The sequence below is a fragment of the Staurois parvus genome, unplaced genomic scaffold (genome assembly GCF_062004578.1).
Source record: "Staurois parvus isolate SC_StPar_1 unplaced genomic scaffold, SC_StPar_1.0 ptg001719l, whole genome shotgun sequence".
In the NCBI taxonomy this organism is placed as follows: domain Eukaryota; kingdom Metazoa; phylum Chordata; class Amphibia; order Anura; family Ranidae; genus Staurois; species Staurois parvus.
The window spans coordinates 466,594-487,275 of NW_028319515.1; the positions used below are offsets into that span (position 1 = coordinate 466,594).

The 20,682-nt window shown below is 47.5% G+C and overlaps 1 protein-coding gene across 2 annotated transcripts in view; it reads left to right on the plus strand.

Moving 5' to 3' along the window:
* The window catches only part of LOC149434652 (protein mono-ADP-ribosyltransferase PARP14-like), a 65,339-nt gene that overhangs the window by 15,411 nt on the left and 29,246 nt on the right, over positions 1 to 20,682 (plus strand). For both annotated transcript variants that reach the window (XM_089663564.1, XM_089663565.1), the window contains exons 4-6: positions 1,194 to 1,397; positions 3,208 to 3,444; positions 13,390 to 15,647. In XM_089663564.1, the coding sequence (XP_089519690.1) occupies positions 1,286 to 1,397; positions 3,208 to 3,444; positions 13,390 to 15,647 (2,607 nt within the window). In that variant the 5' untranslated portion in view covers positions 1,194 to 1,285. The remainder of the gene's footprint in view (positions 1 to 1,193; positions 1,398 to 3,207; positions 3,445 to 13,389; positions 15,648 to 20,682) is intronic.

The following is a 20,682-nucleotide window of genomic DNA, read 5'->3' on the forward strand; positions in this document are numbered from 1 at the left end:
TGTTCTGCGTGCTCGTTGAGGCCCAGTTGGTATGAAGTTGAGTTGAGGTGTGGAATATAGTTCCTTAGGACAGCAACACAAAGATAGCGATGGAACAAAGGAGATTTAACACTTTTCCTCTTGATGGTAGCAAATTAGGGTGGGGTCCCCTTTAAAGCACTAAACACAGGGCAGGCTTGAAGTAATGAATAGCAACAATTGGCATACCTGTCAATGGAAAAAAAGACAACTCCCTCTGAATATCAAAGGCAAAATGATCAGTAGAAGGAATCCTGCTTTGTTGGCATTGCTGTATCCTGGCCTGCAACTGTATGTCCTGCGGTCAGCTTGTAGAAATAAACTGTATTGCAGATGTGTCCCAACAATGGCGGCTGGGAGAACTAGGCCACAACCTGAAGGGATATATGTAATGTTCACAACTATGTGTAGGCAGATAGCTGAGGTGGCAAACTGTCAGTATTCACTCGGTTAGTGGGTGCATGGGTCTCTCACCCGGTCAGAGTAGTCTGGTAGATTGTAGCGGTCTGTCTTTCTCTACAAACGGGGTCAGTCCCTGGACTCTCCGGCTCAGACTCGGCATCCCGTCTGGTCTCCTGCTCTCAGATTGGCCTGCTGGGCAGCGTGGCGGACCTGGTGGTCAGTAGTCTCTTTCCGCTCTTCCTCTCTCCAATCCTGGCTCCATGGCTTAGTTCAGCACACCTCCTTCTCCTTCCATCTCTCCCCACGCTCTCCTGACCAATCTCCCGGGCTTTTGATATTTATATGCCCCGCCCACACGCTACCCTTCCTGGGAAATGTAGTTCCTGACTGCCCTGCTCACCAGCCGAGTTCTGCTATTTAGCTTACTAGTCCCAGAGGGATGTTCTGTCCATGTGAGTGACCCTGAATGGCAGGCCACCATCATCTAATGTCCATTTTAATGTATTGCAAGTAATAACATTTCAATGGGTTCCACAAATGACAGGTAGAAAATGTACTTCCAGAAAAATAAAATAAACTGCCAACTGTTCTCATGGGAAACAGACAAAGCCGAGTATGTTCTGGAGGAGGAAGGAGGACGTTACCACGACCCATGGCTGAGCTTTATATGTACATAACGGGAAGGATAACTATGGATGGTTGGAGATAGTTGGGACAGAGCAGTAATATGTCCATGTTTAATGCAGTTTTATCATTCCTTCCAATTTTTACAGGGAAGCCAACTCCAGAGAAAGAAGAGGTGTCACCCAGCCACTCGTCCTCTCTGGTTCTGATTGAGAATATCCAGGACAGCCACAATCCTGAGATGTTAATCCTCCTGGTGGAGAATATCAGTGACAGATCCATGGACACGGACTTCTACATAGAGAGGATTCCGGAGATCCAATCTGCCGTCATCACCTTCACATGTGATATAGGTCAGACACCCAACAAAGTCAACGATTTATGAACAACTCCATACCAAAGAAACAAATTCCATGTTTTATCTTAGAGTTCTTCTTAGAGAGCAGAAGATGACATGTGATTGGTTGGTTTGGGCTGTGGAAATATTTTTTTCCTCCATTTTACATTAATCAGTGACTTGATGTGAGGGAAGTTGCAGGGCCAACATTTGGAGAAGGACCCTCCTGTGAACTGCTCACTAATTCTTTACCATGCTAGACAGTCTTGTGAAGGCGTCCAACCCTAACAGGCCTTACCTTGTGCGGCCGATGTTTGCACCATTATGGGGGTAAAATAAATAGAATAATTGCACATATGAACTGCACTCCACAGATTGGGAACCACTATTGACGTATCGCTACCACCGGCATCCAATCAGTACCAAACCAGGCAGGAGGCATGCATGTATTGTAATGGGGTTTGCTCAGCAGCAGGTGTGTGTGACCCCCTGGGAGAGTTCACAACACAAAAAAACAGGCAGAGCAAAACAGCAGTGTAGGTGCAAAACAAAAAGGTGCAGTTTCTTTACACTATTTACAAGAAAAACATCAAACAAAAAAGAAACATGAAATTAAATCTTTGCCAACTTGGCCACTTACTATACAATAGCTTCCCTTGCTATTCACTAGGTACAGCCTAATGCTACACCCAGTCCCTATCAGTTGGGGGCTGCCCACACAGGCCTTTGTCTCACCGCACAGACAAGTCTGGCACTCCCCAGTCTACTCAGGCACAGATCTGGTTCCAGGATGGAGCAACTCCCTAAGCAGGCTGGGAAGTTTTATAGAGGCCCTAATGAGCCGACTACCTTCAGCTGGGCTCATAACCTCCCTGCTGAAGGCTCAGCACTTCCCCTAGTGGAACAAATCCACATATAGCCTGAATCTCAGACAGATATAAATGCCGTCCTGGACGCAACCAGGTGATTTTACCTGACTACTGTAACAGTATAAAAGCCATATAGTGATGGCTTTTATCCATTTTATGAAGCCCATCAGGCCCAGTAATGGGACCTCTCTGAGGCTTCAGACAGCAACTTTCAGGGCCGATTCGTACCGGAACATGCTCCTTCCCGTGTGTTTCCTACATGTTCCCATGTGGTCCAGTTTTGCAGCCCATTCATTTGAATGAGCTACAAAATGCACTGGAATGTGGAAAAAGTACTGCAAGACCTACTTGTTCAGCACACACTGCACCAAATTGCATGGAACTACCGTACCATAATGCACTGCATTTGTGAGATGCATTTGGGGCGTCATTAACAATTCATTGGCCCCCACACACTGTGTTTTGGTGTGCACTGGCCCTCAGGCTAGATGGAGAAACTGAGCAAAATGTAAAAATGCACATCAGGACAAAATAGAATACAAAACATAGTCAGTACATCTACCCAGTACATACACTTTTCCTTTTCCCTTTTTTTTTTAAACCCTTGGCACTGGCACCTCCCAGGCCTTTCAGGGGGTTTCAGATGCCAGGAGGCGGGGTTACTGATCATGTGACCACATGTCACATGATCAAAAAGCTCCTGCATAAATGTTGTTTTATTACGGACAGTAAACTACCACATTATGGCCATTAGATGGAGCTGGGGAGCAAAGGAAATACATACATCTTTGTAATAAGAGATACAATGTAACAATTCTAGAGAACACTAGAGGGAATCAGCACATAAATGTAACCCAATAGTTCCATGATCTGTAAGCAAATGCCAGAATACTAAGGCTGGGCTGGGAATATATGTGTATCTACGTATTCACTGGGATGTGATGTCTCTATTCACAGATATTGCAGATTTCATTGAAAAATTCTCTGGTAACCCAAGAGTAAAACAGTATAAACTAACAGCAAACAGTCTGGAAGAAACCAGAAGTGTCCGAGTGGAGGGGATCCCCCCCAATACCCTGGAGGACATGATCACACTTTACTTCGAGAGCACAAAGAACGGAGGAGGGAGTGTAGAAGATGTGAAGATGTTATCGGATGAAAGAGCCGCGCTGGTCACATTTCACCAGGCAGGAGGTGAGAGGGATAGACGTTGAGGGCACTGGGGGTGGGGGATGGTAATGTCTGGGGCAGGAAGGGGCAGACCTGATACTGTATATTGTCACGCTCAGGGCCAGGACAAGGGGTGGTCGGGAGGGGTGGCTGCTCTGGGCGCAATGGTTTGCTGTAGGGATGGGGATGCCCTCCTTCTGTTACAAGGCTGACAGGAGTAGTGACAGCGGCATCACCACTCCTGTCAGCCCAGCGCTGGGAGTGGCGAAGGGAGAACCAAGAGGCAGCACGGGCTGTGTTCTCTCTCCCACTCCTTCCTACCTCTTGTGGTGGGACCGCATTGCGAAAAACTGCGCACTTCCAGGTCGATGCAAAACCTGATCAGGAGCTGCACAGCGATTTTGACAATTGACAGCTGTGCATTGGATCCCCTAACCTTGTACATCATGAAATGGGGGGAGGGGGTGCATTTTGGCGTCTTTGCCCTGGGCACTGGATGACCATGTCCCGGCACTGGATGACCATGTCCCGGCTCTGGATGACCATGTCCCGGCACTGGATGACCATGTCCCAGCACTGGATGACCATGTCCCAGCACTGGATGACCATGTCCCAGCACTGGATGACCATGTCCCAGCACTGGTCATGCTCTGCAAGAAATCAAGCACTGGCAGCAAGGGCCACAGAGTTCCACCTACTTACTGCATATTTAAGTGCTGAACACATTCTTTATTGAGGAGCCATAGCTGTACTTTATGTTTCTTTTCTCTTTAACTTCCCCAGAACATCACTGCAAAGGACACCTAAATCTCTAGTAGCCTAACCTCCCAGAAGTGCTATGGTAAAGGCTAGAGAGAAAACAGAGAGGCTTCATTGTATTAGACTTTGTATTACTATTCCAAAACTTTACTAAAAGCTTCACCAATACAAAAAAGCCAATATTTTCCAACTTCTTCATTTTCAGCTTGTTTTGCTACAAAAATGATACTATAGAGCCGGGTCTCCAAGCTTTCTAAGCAAAGGGCCAGTTTGCTGTCTTTCAGACTTTAGGGGGCCAGACTGTGAAAATGTCCCGGCATCAGTGAGAGTAAACAATGCCCCATCCTCAGTGTCATTGCTCCCCATCATTGGTGTCGTTGGGAGGAATTGTGCCCCATCATCACTGCTAGAGATGAGCGAATTATTCAAAAATTCGGTTCGGCTGATTCGCCGAATTCGCCGAATAAATTCGCTTCGAGCCGAATATATTCGCTGCGAATTTAACTTATAAAAAGGGTGTTTCTAGGCTTCAGAGAGCCTTTATATTAGTGCAGAACACTGTACCTTTAATTTAAATGCCCTTGGAGTCTGCTGGGGAAGAGAAATAATACTGTCAGTCAGTATGACATGCAGATGAGTGCCGTCGATCTTAGAATCACCGCACACTTCACTCATTTGGGCAGTCACGGGGCCAAAACCAGAGTGTGGAGCCACAGTGTGGCGGTGGAGGCAGCAGCAATGGGAGGCCATACAGCACCCTATGACAAAATGGAACCCACCAGCAGTGTGAGGAGACCTGAAAGTGGCACATGGCAGAGTGTGGCGATGGAGACAGCAGCAATGGGAGGCCATACAGGGACCCATGACACACTCTGGACCTGGCAGCAGCATGAGGAGGCGGTACAGGGGCCCATGACAGATTACGAGCCTGGCAGCAGCATGAGGAGTCGGTACGGGGGCCCATGGCAGATTACGGGCCTGGCAGCAGCATGAGGAGGCGGTACAGGGGCCCATGGCAGAGTGGCGGTGCGTAAGCAGCTAAAATTGAAGGCCATACAGAGGCCTATGTTAAAAAGTCCCCCCAGCAGCAGCGTGGGGAGACGACTATCAAGAGTCCAATGGCAGAGTGGCGGAGCAGAAGCAGCTTCAATTGAAGGCCATACACAGGCCTAGCTTTAAAAGTCCCTCACAGTTAATTCCAATAACGAACTCTACTCCTCCGTGCAATCTACTTACGAGACCCTGGGCAGGTCTGGGTCCAATTTGTGGTAGAGACTGGTTTTGTTCAGCCATGCTTGAGCGAGTAATAACAGGTCTGTGCTGCCCTTTGGTGTCTGGCTTAATGCGCACAACACTGAACGTCCCAGCGTTTGTCAACGATTTGCCGTTAAGTGATGCAAACCCGCTGAACCACGTTCATGAGGAGCCGGTACAGGGGGCCATGAATCAGTATGGACCTGGCAGCAGCGTGAGCAGACGACAGAGGCACATGGCGCAGGGTGGCGGTGTAGGCAGCATTATTCTGAAGCCATACACAGGCCTAGGTTAAAAAGCGGAAGCCGTCAGCAGCGTGAGCAGACGACAGAGACACATGGCGCAGGGTGGCGGTGGAGGCAGCAGCAATGGAAGGCCATACAGCACCCTATCACAAAATGGAACCCACCAACAGTGTAAGGAGACCTGAAAGTGGCACATGGCAGAGTGTGGCGATGGAGACAGCAGCAATGGGAGGCCGTACAGGGACCCATGAGACACTCTGGACCTGGCAGCAGCATGAGGAGTCGGTACGGGGGCCCATGGCAGATTACGGGCCTGGCAGCAGCATGAGGAGGCGGTACAGGGGCCCATGGCAGAGTGGCGAAGCGTAAGCAGCTTAAATTGAAGGCCATACAGAGGCCTATGTTAAAAAGTCCCCCCAGCAGCAGTGTGGGGGAGACGACTATCAAGAGTCCAATGGCAGAGTGGCGGAGCGGAAGCAGCTTCAATTGAAGGCCATACACAGGCCTAGGTTAAAAAGTCCCCCCAGCAGCAGTGTGGGGAGACGACTATCAAGAGTCCAATGGCTGAGTGGCGATCCGGGAAGTCAGCGTTGTGATTGCAGATGCAATGCAGAAATTCTATGAGGTGATGCCGTGGGTGCGAAGAAGATCATATACCGTCGTACTTTCATCCATAAGACGGAACAACCTGCGAACCGGGAGCTTTATTGCCCTGACCCGCTGAGCAGCTTCTGGGATACCCAAGAGTTTGGCTTCTGTGGGGAATATGGTTGAAAACTGAAACTTAAAGGCATGTTGACGGAAGGGCACCAGTGTCAGTGCTCCGGAGGGAATATAGCTTCAAAGCTGACACTTAAAGGTATATCGACGGTCAGAGACCACAGGAAGTGGAGCTTGCGTCTTAAATCGACTGAATGTGGCAGACGTGAAACGTCTACGGGCCGTATATGAAACGGGTTGTTCCTCTTTCTGGAATAAGTGTTGGAAATGGCCACTCTTTTTGGTGTGGCGTTTTGTCTATTTAATTCCAATAACGGACTCTACTCCTCCGTGCAATCTAGTTACGAGACCCTGGGCAGGTCTGGGTCCAATTTGTGGTAGAGACTGGTTTTGTTCAGCCATGCTTGAGCGAGTAATAACAGGTCTGTGCTGCCCTTTGGTGTCTGGCTTAATGCGCACAACACTGAACGTCCCAGCGTTTGTCAACGATTTGCCGTTAAGTGATGCAAACCCGCTGAACCACGTTCATGAGGAGCCGGTACAGGGGGCCATGAATCAGTATGGACCTGGCAGCAGCGTGAGGAGACCTGAAAGTGGCACATGGCGCAGGGTGGCGGTGGAGGCAGCAGTATTCGGAAGCCATACACAGGACTAGCTTAAAAAGCGGAAGCCGTCAGCAGCGTGAGCAGACGACAGAGGCACATGGCGCAGGGTGGCGGTGGAGGCAGCAGTATTCGGAAGCCATACACAGGCCTAGGTTTAAAACTGGAACCCAGCAGCGTGAGCAGACGACAAAGACGCACATGGCAGAGGATGGATCTGGCAGCAGTATGAGAAGGCGGTACAGGGGCCCGTAACACAGTGTGGTGATGGGGGCTACAGCAACTGGATGCCAGAAAGTGGCCGATTGGGCTATATACTGCATGGAATTATAAAGTTGTAAAGACAGCGGCCTATAAGGCTATACACACTATAACAATCATGACTTGATTGACCATTGGCCTGTAAGGCTATACACAGCATGAATATCATGACTTATTCTGAGAGTGGTTTGGAAGGCTATATACAAAAAGTAATTCATGAGCTGTCCGGACAGCGGACAATAAGTACATATATACAAATCAATTCATCAGCTGTCCAGCCAGCGGCCTCAAAGGCGACACATATAGAAAGCAATTCATGAGCTGTTCAGACAGCGGCCTCTAAGGCGACAGATATACAAAGCAATTCCCGAGGTGTTCAGGGAGCGGCCTGAACGGCTAGGTTATTACTAAATATATTTTTGTGGCCAAACATCGGCCTATAAATAGATGTCTACACAGTGACAAAAAATTATGTCACCAGACAGCGGCCCCTAAGGCGACAGATATACAAAGCAATTCCCGAGGTGTTCAGGGAGCGGCTTGAACGGCTAGGTTATTACTAAATATATCTTTCTGGCCAAACATCGGCCTATAAATAGATGTCTACACAGTGACAAAAAAGTAGGTCGCCTTACAGCGGCGTATCCTACAAATTGACATTATAAGAAATGGTTTAGACCAAAAAAAAAAAAAAAAAAAAACTTTGATGCGATGCTATACCTTAGTAGATTGTGGAAAGTCGACAAGTCAAGCGTAACTGTGTACATTACAGAAAATCTTAACAAGACAACCAAACATGTGGCCAAACCGTGACCGATACAACAAGTTAACAATGTAAGAAACAGGAGGGGGCCAAACCGTGGCCAATAAATAAACAGTCCATCTCATTGATGAGATGGACAACACGTGTCAAATAAATATTTAAAAAAATTGCTATTCCATCGGTCTGGAACTGGTCGACTATAAATAATTAAAAAGTTTAAATTCATGTGACAGTCGTCCAGCGACGTATAAATAATTTAAAAACACCAATTCATGAGGGGCCCGACCAGCAGAGTATAAGTCATTAAAAAGGTTCAATTCATGTGACGGTCGTCCAGCGAAGTATAAATAATTTAAAAACCCCAATTCATGAGGGGCCCGACCTGCAGAGTATAAGTCATTAAAAATGTGCAAAACATGAGTCAACCGACCAGCAGCCTCTCAATAAAATATATATACAAATGTACGGATCAGGTGGAGGTCTTCCATTTGTCCCTAATAACATGTTTGGGGCATGATTCATGGCGGATTTAGTCAGTTGTGTCAGGAACTGGTGGTTTGAAATCCAGACTAATCCACGCCTGATTCATTTTCACAAACGTGAGTCTCTCCACACTTTGGGTGGACAGTCGTGTCCTCCGCGGAGTTACCATACCTCCTGCCGCACTAAACACGCGCTCCGATGCCACGCTACTGGTCGGGCATGACAGCCTTTCAAGGGCAAATTCAGCTAGTTGGGGCCAAAGGTCAAGTTTCGTTGCCCAGTAGTCAAGGGGATTGTCTACCTCGGTTGGCAGGGTGCTGTCCAAGTAGGCCCAAGCCTGTTGTTTGAGGTCCTGCTCCAGGTCCACTTGATGCTGCTGCTGCTGCGGCTGGTTAGTAGTTTCCTCACTGCGCTGGTGAAGAAAGCTACTCATCATCGACTGCAGACTGAGGCAGCCGCTGCTGGTGGAGCTGCCACTGCTCCTACCACCCCACCCCTCCCCTGCTGCCATGGCAGCGGAACGCGAGCGCACAGGGCCCACAGTGTCTGAGGATGGACGTTGGCGCAGAAAGGCAGAGACCAACTGACTACATAGGTGGTTTTTATAGTACTTTATTTTGGCCTCCCTCTCAGCAGGTGTGAAAAAGGCCACCATTTTTGAACGGTAGCGAGGGTCCAACAAGGTGGACAGCCAAAAGTCATCCCTCTGTCTGATGGTTATTATTCGGCTGTCGCTACGCAAGCAACCGAGCATGCTATGGGCCATTTGTGCCAAGGAATGCGAGGGACTCCCTGCCTCCATCTCCACAGCATACTGCCACGGTGCGTCTGGGTCCTCTGTCTCCTCCTCCTCCTCTACCAGATGCTCCTGCTCCTCCACTCCTGTCCGCTGAGTGGAAAAACCACCCATTTCACTCAATAATTCCTGAGCACCAATGTCCTCCTCTACCTCCTCCTCTTCTTCCTGTCCTGCCCCCACAGGGGTCATGTGGCGTTGAGATCTGTGCGCCACGTCTACCGCACCCTGACCAGCCATTGTTAACAGCATTTGTTCCAGGACGTGCAACAGAGGAATGACGTCGTTCATCCCATAGTCCTGCCGACTCACGAATAGCGTGGCCTCCTCAAAGGGCCTGAGCAAGCGGCAGGTGTCACGCATGAGCTGCCAATGGCTGACATCTAAGTTACACAGGGAGTACCTTTATCCGCTTGTAACATCAGGAAATCGGTGATGGCCTTTCGCTGTTCGTAAAGGCGGTCTAACATGTGTAGGGTTGAATTCCACCTTGTTGCAACGTCGCAGATCAGGCGATGCTGTGGAATTCCGTTCTGCCGCTGCAGCTCAATGAGGGTGTGCTTTGCGGTGTAGGAATGGCTGAAATGCATGCAAAGTTTACATGACATTTTAAGGATGTCTTGCAGTGGGATGGTGGATTTTAGGAACCGCTTGACAACCAGATTGAACACGTGAGCCATGCATGGCGCATGGCACAACCTTCCTTGACGCAGAGCAGACACCATGTTCTTTCCGTTGTCAGTCAACATGGTTCCGATTTTCAGTTTGCGCGGAGACAGCCATCTGTCGATTTCTCTGTTCATTACACTCAGAAGTTCCTCCCCTGTGTGACTACGTTTGCCAAGGCATACCAGGTGCAGCACAGCGTGACACCGTTGCGCCCTGCACATGTGATATGCCGGTCGGGTAATGGGACTTGGCACGGGGGTGGTGGCTGAGGACACGGCGGAAGAAGAGGTGGTAGAGGCGGACATCTTTGCTGGACCAAGGACGTGCAAACGTGGAGGCAAAAGCGGCGTGACCTGTCCAAGTTGCTGGTGCGGCTGTGCCGGCACCACGTTCACCCAGTGGGCCGTAAATGACATGTACTGTCCCTGACCGTAGTTACAGCTCCACACGTCGGCGCTGCCGTGCACTTTGGCAGAGACCGACATGCTCAAAGACTGGCCCACCATCTCTTCTACATGTGAATGCAGGGCTGGCACTGCCTTTTTGGCGAAGAAATGCCGGCTTGGCACTCTCCACCGCGGCTCGGCACAAGCCATCATTTCTCGGAAAGGTGCTGAGTCCACCACTTGGAAAGGGAGGGACTGCAGCACCAGCAACTTGGACAGGAGGACGTTCAGCTTTTGCACCGTCGGGTGCGTGCTCGCAAACTGTTGTCTCTTGGAAACGGATTCCAAGAAAGACTGCTGACGGAATCCGTGAAGAGGAGTAGCAGGAGAAGGAGCATCTGAACGAGCGGAAGATGCCAACGAGCGACAACTCCCCTCAGCAGAGGTGTTGGAGCCTTGACTGGCTGATAGAGGGCGATTGACGTTGGGTGACGGAGCAAGTAACGGAGCGGGTGATGGAGCGGGGGCTGGGGCAGGCAGAACCGCCGTATCTTTATCACGGTTTTCCCAGGCCACCGAATGGCGACGCTGCATATGCTGACGCAACGCTGTAGTCCCAACATGGACCCCCTGGCCACGCTTGACTTTCTGGCCACATAGTCGACATACGGCTACGTTTACTTCCTCGGGCGGCTTGACGAAAAATTGCCACACCGCCGAGTAGGAAACTTTGCCCCCGCTACTCCTCACTGGCTGACTGCTACTTCCTCCGTGCACACCGGCACCACTACTGGCCGTGGTGGTAGGCTGCAGTGGAGCTGGTGCTCTACTCCGTGGCCGTTTGGCTCCACTGACACTGCTGCGACCCTGCTGCCTCCTGGGCAACCCACCGACTGTTTTGCTCGCTGGCAAGCTGGCACCCTCTTCTCCTGATGATGCGGAAGCAATAGCCTGATGACGACGAGGCTGCCAAGTGCGATCAACCTCATCATCATCAATTAGGGTCTCCGCGTCACTACTAGCCCCCTCAGCTGCGTGTGGGTCAGGAGACAGACCTGTCTCTAGACCGGCTACCGAGCCACTCTCCTCGCCACTACTTCTTCGCCTGGCTGCTGAAGAGGCGGATGTCTCCCCCCGTTCCTGACCGCCCTCTGTTAGCTCTTCCTCACTGTACAATGGGGCTGAGCCCACAGCATGCGATACTTCGCTTGGTGAGGGAACACCAAAGGACAGGGGCAGGTCGAGGACACGTGATTTCAGTGGGCTTGCTCCCGGGCCATGCCAACTAACGGTTGTGTCTGACGTACCCACCGACCGTTGGCTGTAGGTGTCAGAGGTGACCTGGGAAGAGGAAGACGACCGAGTCAACCAATCGATGACGGCAGGGTTGTCGGTGGAGACACGACCGCTGGATGACACCGGGAGCACTGGCCTCTGGCTGCGACTAGTGCTGCCTCGAACCCTTCCTCTGCTGCCACGTCTGCTCGCTCCTGAAACATTGCCTCCTCTGCCACTCCTCTGCGTGTTGTCTGACATACTCTTTAATTCAATAAGCACCCCAAAAATAAAACCGGATTTAACTCTTTGAACGTACAATAGTGGTTGTGAAGCAGAAAGTCAGTTTATTTAGCACAATCGGTCAATTGCAGCTTGCCGTTGGCTGTAAACTGTACGTTTATGTCACTGGAATGCACTAATCACCCAAAAAATATTACCGCCACCCGGCGTGTATATGGATTTAACTCTTTGAACGTACAATAGTGGTTGTGAAGCAGAAAGTCAGTTTATTGTACACAATCGGTCAATTGCAGCTTGCCGTTGGCTGGAAACTGTACGTTTATGTCACTGGAGTGCACTAATCACCCAAAAAATATTACCGCCACCCGGCGTGTAAATGGATTTAACTCTTTGAACGTACAATAGTGGTTGTGAAGCAGAAAGTCAGTTTATTTTGCACAATCGGCAAACTGCAGCACCAACTGTGCACGACAGCCACCAAAAAAAAAAAGGGTGTATGTCACTTTAAATTTTCGATTCTTTGATAGCTGTGGCCCTAAGTAACGATTCTGTGTCCCTGAGTAACGATTCTGTGTCCCTGAGTAATGATTCTGTGTCCCTGAGTAACGATTCTGTGGCCCTAAAGTCTCTGTGGCCCTAACTCTGTCCCTTAATACACACAGGTCTGTCTCTCTTGAATGACCGGAGGCTAATGGAGAATTCTAAGATGGCCGCGATTTATAGCTCCACCATTACACAGTGCTGGCTGGCTGCTGATTGGCTAATGCGATCACATGTCATGAATGCATTATGGGTCAGCGCGCCTTGTCTGCGCGCCTTCCCAGAGATCCCCGCCCCATCTTCTCTGTCCATTTTCTCCGTCGCCACACATGTCGCCGCCATTTTTGGGAAAATTCGATTCGTGCATCCGAAGTTTGCTAATCTTCGGATTCGTCGCGAATAGAATTTTTCCAAATCTTCGGAACGAATTCCACTTCGTCATGTTCGATTCGCTCATCTCTAATCACTGCCATTGCTCCCCATCATTGGTGTGATTGGGAAGAATTGTGCCCCTTCGTTGGTGACAGTGGCGGGAAGTATACCCTATTATTGGCACCAATGGATGAAATATTGCCCCAAGGACTGGATAAAAGCAAGACCCCTACTATAGAGCAGTCGTTCTCAACCTTTTTGCTCCAGAGAAAACCTTGAATTCATTTTCAGGTCTTTGGAGAACCACTACTTATACCAATTAATTTATGACAGCAAAAAATATAATTGGCGTCATGAAGCTGGATCTGTCAGGTGGCGTTGGACCCGGAACTAGGCAGGCATCATGGAATGTGAGTTTAATCAGCCAAAAGTTCATGGAACCCCTAGCAGCCTCTCAAGGAGCCCTAGTTGAGAATGACTGATATGAAATAATAATCGTATTATATGTGTTGCCAAGAGGGCTAACACTACTTCTGATGTATCCCTGATTATTGCTGCCTCTCTTATCCTCTAACAAGCATTTTATTTATTTTTATTGCAGTTCTGAGGACGGTGATGACAAAGCAGCATGTGCTAAACAAAAAGACAATATCCGTGTACCCATATTACCCATCCATTGGTCACTGCTTGTATGGGAAGGAAGGCCCTCATGTGGAAATACCTGATCCAGTAGAAATCCCCATCAGTCCACATATACTGGCATTTATTTTGAAGGATGAACAGATAAAACTAAATATTGAAAAAGAAATGTCCGATGTTTACTGTGATATCACTTGGCCAAATGTAGACCACCCCACTCCTGTCATCAAACTGTCTTTGCCCAGCACTCTCTCCAGTCATCTCCAAACCTTGGCAAAGATAGTTCCAACATGGAGCGATAACGTCCACAAAAAGTTTAATTCTTTTATTTCTAAGTATAAGGCTGCTGAGTGTGACCTGAAACCACCAGTGTGGGAAGCCATCAAAGAAAAGATGTCTAGCTCATCATATGATAGAGTCCTCATAAAACCCAACTTAGTTGCAGAGAAGGCTTTCATTGTGGGTATTTTAGAAGATGTTACAAAGATTGAGCCAATATTCAGAAAACTGGTAGAAGAAGCCACTAGACAACTGAGCAGATTGGAAGAGGATGTGGCTCTTGAACCCGAAGCTTATAAATTAATGTTTGCACATGGTCTGGAGAAAAACTTCTTGAAAGATTATCCACATGTGAAGATTCGTTATGATGGAACATCTAAGGGAGCTAAACTTTACGGACCAAGAGATGAAGTTCTCACTGCTAAATCCAAAATTCTAAATATTACGCAAGACCTAAAGTATAAATTCATCCAGCTAGATTCACACATCATCAAGTTTCTGGAGGCAGTGGACAATGAAGAATTGTCATGTAGTCTTCTTATGAAAAACAACATAAAAGCAGCTTTTCAGATGAAAGGTAGTGCAGTCATGTTAGCTGGTTACTCCGACAATGATCTGAGAAATGGTGAAAAAACCATGAAGAAGGAATTGGTCTGTAAGCGGATTTCTGTTGAGGATAAAAGTGTCACTCAGAGTCCGGAGTGGGGAAATCTGAAGAGCTTCCTAAAGGAGATGTTTAATATTGATGGGATGAAAATTTCCATAGAAGAGTTCCATGTGAGGGATGGAGTTGAGATGGTGATCACTGGTCTATCCTCACCTGCAGAAGAAACCTACAAGCAGATCCATGACTTTGTGGAAAAGAACACTTTGGTGGAGAAGGACATCAAGCTGAAGTCAGTGGCGGTTTTGCAGTTTATGGAGGAAAAAAGAACGCAGGAATGGAATGAAATAATACGGAATATGAAGGTTGTGAAGAAACAGAACTTCATCTCCTTGTCTGGCCCAAAGCGGTATGTAGAGGAGGCAGAAACCAGCATAAGACAAATGATTTCAAAAATGTATTCTGACACCTTATACATTGATAAGCCCGGGGTCAAAAAATCCTTTTTTGAAAATGAAGATATGTATGTTACTACAGTATGGAACAATCACAAATGTGTGATACAACTACAGAAGGAGGCAGATGACAGAATTTCTAATCAAAATGAGCTCCATTGCCAAGTCAGCCTCCAGAATGGAGCCACAATGGTTATATATAAAGGTGATCTGTGCCAACACAATGCTGATGTCATCATAATTGCCTCAAATAAGAATTTAAAGCCGACTGGGGAACCAGCACTGGCTTTGGTGAAAGCAGCAGGACCCAGTTGTCAGAAAGAATGTGAACGCATTGTTCAAAAGGAAGGAGAGCTGGAGCCGGGAGAGTGTGTCATAACAGATGTGAGCAATTTATCATGTAAGAAGGTAATTCATGCAATTGGTCCAAAACTGGATAAAAAAGAAAATTCAAAATGTGAGCGTCTTCTACGGAAAGTGATATCCGACAGCTTGAAGATGGCTGCAGATAATGGTCAAAGCTCTGCTGCACTTTCTGTTGGTGATTTCATTACTTCTGGGTGTCCTTTGGACCGTTGTGCCCATAACATTGTAAAATCAATAAAATCATACACAGAAAGCCAAGAAGGCTTCAACACCATCAAAAACATCCATCTCGTAGACAGTGATGAAGGCACTCTAAAGACTATCACTGAAATAGTGAATGAAGAGTTTGAAGGAAAACATGTCCAGGTTCCTTCGAAACATGGCATGAAAAACCAGAAGAAGAAGAAGAAGAAGAAGAAGAAGGAGGAAATTATGAACAAAGCCAACGACCAAATGGTGACCACCAAGGAAGGGTTGAACATCAATATAAAACAAGGAAATATTGAAGATGCGATGGTAAGTTCTATTCAGTTCAGATTTCTCATCATAGTAAACATATAAGATAACAAAATATTAATCTCTGTAATGATATAGATGGCTGTACATAGGTAGAACTGTGACTACATTTTCAAGGGGGCCACATTATGTCTGCTGAGGGCCACACCTGATTAAATCCAGTAAAAGTTTATGGCACTTTTGAAACCTAAACCTGTTTTCCAGGTATGGCAATTTGTACATAGGTAAATTAGTCCAGCTTGGACCAATGTATGTATGTGCCAAACGTATGGGATCCCCGTTGAAGCTGCAAGTCGGTGTATTAGGTTGAATATAAATTTATTTGCATTTTCAAAACAAGAAAAAGGGCAATGACTCTACAACACAAGAGTATGGCAGCAGTTGTATCGGTAAAAAAGAGTCAAATGATGACAACAGCATACAGATACATCCTGGGAAGTAGAGGGGCCTCTGTTGGTCACATTGGGTATATATGCCATCTTGGTGCATAAACAAGTAATAGGCAAAGGGCCCACAGGTGACCAAAGGAAGAAAACATCATAACCAGAACCAAGAAGAAAGGGGGGAGATTGAGGAAGGAAAGAAAGAGAATAGAGCTAAACTTCTGGAGGATAAGCTTCATATGAACATGCGTTAAAAAAAGGAGAACAAATATATCAAAATCCATCAACAGAGGCAAGTTGAAGTGCTTTCAGGGGAGTGATGTCCAACCTTCAGCAACAGAGGAGGGGCCAAGGGAGGAGATCCCGGTGGGAGCAAACCAATGAGGAATTACGTAAAAATCAGGTTTTTCAGTTTGTCAGAGGAATACAGCCATATGTACTGTACCTCATGTGCCACAGAGTGGTGAATTTGTCCTAGGCATCCATCTCTCATGTCAGCATTTCCTCCATCAGCATTGTGTAATTTACGATGTTCACCCAAAGAGTCAAGAAAGGTGTAGAAGAAGACTTCCAGAACCTGGATGTAAGCTGCTGGGCAGCAGAAAAAAAAATTTGCAATAAGCTTGCCTGACAGATCCCAGTAATATAGACAACAAGGCCATGGTAGGCAACGGGGATAGAGACACATCGTAGATTTCATCGTATATCTTAAGTATCTTTTTCCAAAAAGGTTGGCTCAAGTCACACTACCATACGTGCAAATACATCCCCTTGCCATTATGACTCCAGCAACTATCTCAAGTCATAGGAAATATACAGTAGAGAGAGACTGGGTCCCTATGTCACCCAGAGAGCAGTTTGTAGGTTCTTCTATTGGGCATACCAAGAAATAGAGGATTTGTGGGTGAATGTAAAGCTGTGTGCCAGTCTCCAGGGGAGATCCCGTAGCTCAGGTCTGTAGACCATATTTTGGTAAAGGTAGGGAGGGTCCCATGGGTATGAATTACAACAGATTTGTATACAGTGAAAAGGGTGTGATGAGGGGCCTCCAAGAGAAGAGACAATTTTTTGAATTTCGTAGTTGGCCTATTCACTAAGGCAAGGAGAAAAGAGAAAACAAGGAAAGTACTCCCCTAGTGTAAAAACGTCTTTTTATCAAGGACAAAACATAAAGTAGTCCATTAAACTCACATTTCCCCAATGTACACAAGCCTGTCACAAAGAGCTGGTTGTCTGCGTCCCTCTGATCCATCCATCCCTGCTGTGTAGTTTTTCAGTGTTCCTCCAGTGGCGGACCAAGAGGACTGAGTCGGGGAAAGTCCACAGAAGAGGCTGGGGAGACCACAGGAGCCCCTGGGTGTAAAGGCACCCGGTAACTGTCAAATCACCGGAACATGTGTGTTCCGAACCAGCAGACAATACAAACAGCACAGCACGTGCAAGCTGTGGGACGGTGAGCCTGAAGCAGCAGTGTAGTTTGCCAGGGATACTGCAACGTTTCTGAGAGCGCGCTCAGTGTGCTCCTCTACTTCCAAAGTTTGGGAACAGCCCAACACAGCTTGGCTGAGGCCACACCTCAAGGCAACACCTCGCTCTGCCCAACTCTTCCCTGGTGAAGATGGCAGAGTCCTCCTCAAACCAGGGCGGAGGAGTGCGGAAAAGTGCAAAGTGCTCTGTGATAGCATCCATGCTGAGCTGGCAACCCCCTGTGGCTACTATGCAATTGGGCAGCTAGCCAAGGGACCTGGAAGACATCGGGGATCACTGTAGCAGTGGAGAATAGAACAGTAATTCTCCACTCCCACAGTAATTCCTCAGGTATGGCACATACATACTTCCATTGATCCAAACTCAACCAACATAGCTATTTAGTAAAATCTATACCTGGAGTTCAGCTTTAAATCCCTAAACCACTGAGGACCACACATAGTTTGCATTAGATGGACTACTCTGTGCAGAAGAGGAGAGGCAAGGAGAGTGAGGATGTGGGACCTCACTAGATGTACAACAAAACAGAAACTATAAGAAAGTCAGTAGGTGGCATTCTATCATCTTATCTCTGTGCTCTCAGAACGTATTGATGTGTAGGAACTACCTTCATGATTATCAGTGGACAATATGTACCACGGGGTCTTGGGGGTTTGGTGCAGAACTACAAGTATGACTAAAATGTGCAAAAATACAGTATTAGATTTTTTAAAAGGTAGGAGACCTCTCTCAAATACTGTATCTATATCTTCTGTAGCACCCTCCTAGATAGCTAGAGGGAGCTAGCTGATTATTTTTCTAGACAGAAAGGCTGAGTAGCATCCTGGGCAATAGTCAGATGGGTCAAATTCTGGTCAGGGCTGAGAGACTCTGCAGATCAGTACTTTGATACCTCCCCCTGCTCTAGAATCTTGGAAAAGATTCTAGCAGCAGTGGGCAGGGGTGAGGAGGGGCTGGTCTGCATGCTCAAAGGACTCTGGCCACTCCCCAAGCAGGAGGCTTGGCTTGGGACCAGAGCAGCCCTCAATTACTGAGCCTACTCAGCAGCAGGAGAGTTCAGGTGGAAGATGTGAGGAAGGCTGAGATGCAGGAGCCTGGGAGGGGGCCCAGTGGGAAGGGCCTAACTACCAGCGGGAAACTGGAAAGGAGGATCGCTCAGCCTTACTGACCCCCAGAGCGAGGGCCAATGGTGTATTTAGGTTTTGTGCTGCCCTAGGCAACACAAAAATTGGCCACCTCTCCCCTGCAGAGAGAGCTTGGCACCAGACCAACATCCCCAACCCCCGTGGGGAGAGACTGACACTGACCAATAACATCCCTGTCTCCTCATGCAAGAGAGCCTTCCACTACCATCACCCCTCATTCACCAGATGCCCAACCCCCGGCAAGAGAGAGAAGACACTCACTTTCACAGCTCCGGACATCCCAGGGAACGAGAGTCGGGCTCTACATACACCATCAAGCAGTCCGCAGTCTCTCTCAGCTCCCACCTGGTCCCCATGCTGTGTGTGTCCCTTCTTCCGTCTCTTCTTCCAGGGGGTGGTGCTGTCCCCCCTGAAAAATGCCGCCCTAGGCAAGTGCCTTGTTTGCCTTGTGGTAAATACGCCCCTGGCGAGGGCCACTTGCAGAGCCAGGAAAGAAGCCAACCCAGCAGTAGGCCTCAAGGAAGCCACCTACATACACCAGCTCACAGAAGTGAGAGACGGGAGTAAGTAATCCTACACCCCCTGGGCCAGTTAAGGGGAAAAGAGCACTCTAGCTGGAAACTTGATTAGCTCCATACCTGGGACTGTTCAACTTACTGTGGCAGGCACTGGATCCCCTTACAAAGGGATTCCCTCAGGCAGCTGGATAAGAGGAGGATTTATCTGGGATCTGGGGGGAGGGGGGTATACTAGGAGAGGCTGGAGAACTCTCCAAGAAGGGAAACCTTTCTATGGACTCGTAGATAGTTACTAAGGAGTTTGTTTGCTGTTCCTTGGGCTTCCCATACACCCCTTACACCATCCAAGTTCAATACCCCTAATTAAAAAAAAAAAAAACAAGCTCAAGGACCGTTTACTGTCTCCAGAATGCAAGTCTGAGAACATGTGTGTTGCCTGGCTGTGCAGGACTATAGGGGGACCCAAATCTTCAGCAACTCTTAAGAGGGTAGTGCTACACCTGTAATAACTTATCACAAGATGTAACATTATGCAGGACTTCTAATATACGTCCATTCCATATCAAATGTGTGAGCCAAGGAATATAACGACCCCGAGCCTATATTTATATATACTGTGTACCTCTACACACACACACTGTACATATGTTTTATGAAAATGTTTCACTATCCTGGATAGCCTACAGTTATGGTCATGTGAAAAAATAAGTACACCCTTTGTGGAAATTGTTGACTTTTTGTGATAAATTAGAGTAGGTAAAGATTGGATCTTTATTCATACAGTGCCTTCAGATATAACGTGATATACTTGAACAAGAACACTGGAGAAATTTGCCTTTTCTATTATTTATTCAATAACAATATCAATAGATATAATGGCATAATGTGGAAAAAGTAAGTACACCCTTGGCCCTTGGTATTGCCACTTTAGCAGAAATTACTTGTTGGTCCCCTGAGAATGTCTAGTGTGATGAAACACATCAGGGCGGAGCTTGTGCTGACGTCATCATGCCCCCGGAGATGTTAGTTTGGTCTTATACAAATCTATGCTTGTGGGTAATTCTTTCGATTTTAAAGCAGTAAACCTGGAGGTTCTCACTATGAGGTTTGTTATGTGTTCTCTTGCTGGATACATGTTTTAGGCTGAGTGGAGGTGAGAATCATTTCTAATCCCTGCTGGCGCTATCTGTGGCTCCCGATGTTTGTGATATGATCACTGCAAGTGATCTCATGCGAGTTAAAACCTCCTATATGCTGGGGTCCTTCCTGTTTGGTAAGAGGGCGATTGCCGCAGTGGTGTTGGTATTCACCTGGGATTTCACAGAAATTTTAAAAGTTGATTTTCTACACATATATGGTTCTGGGGGACCAGAACTTTGCGCTATTACTTTGATTTAGTTGCCACACACCCTTATGTTCATAGTGGAATTTACACATACAGCACAACAAGATTTTTCATATATATATAGTTTGTCTAACTGCCTGCCAGTCTTTGGTGGAC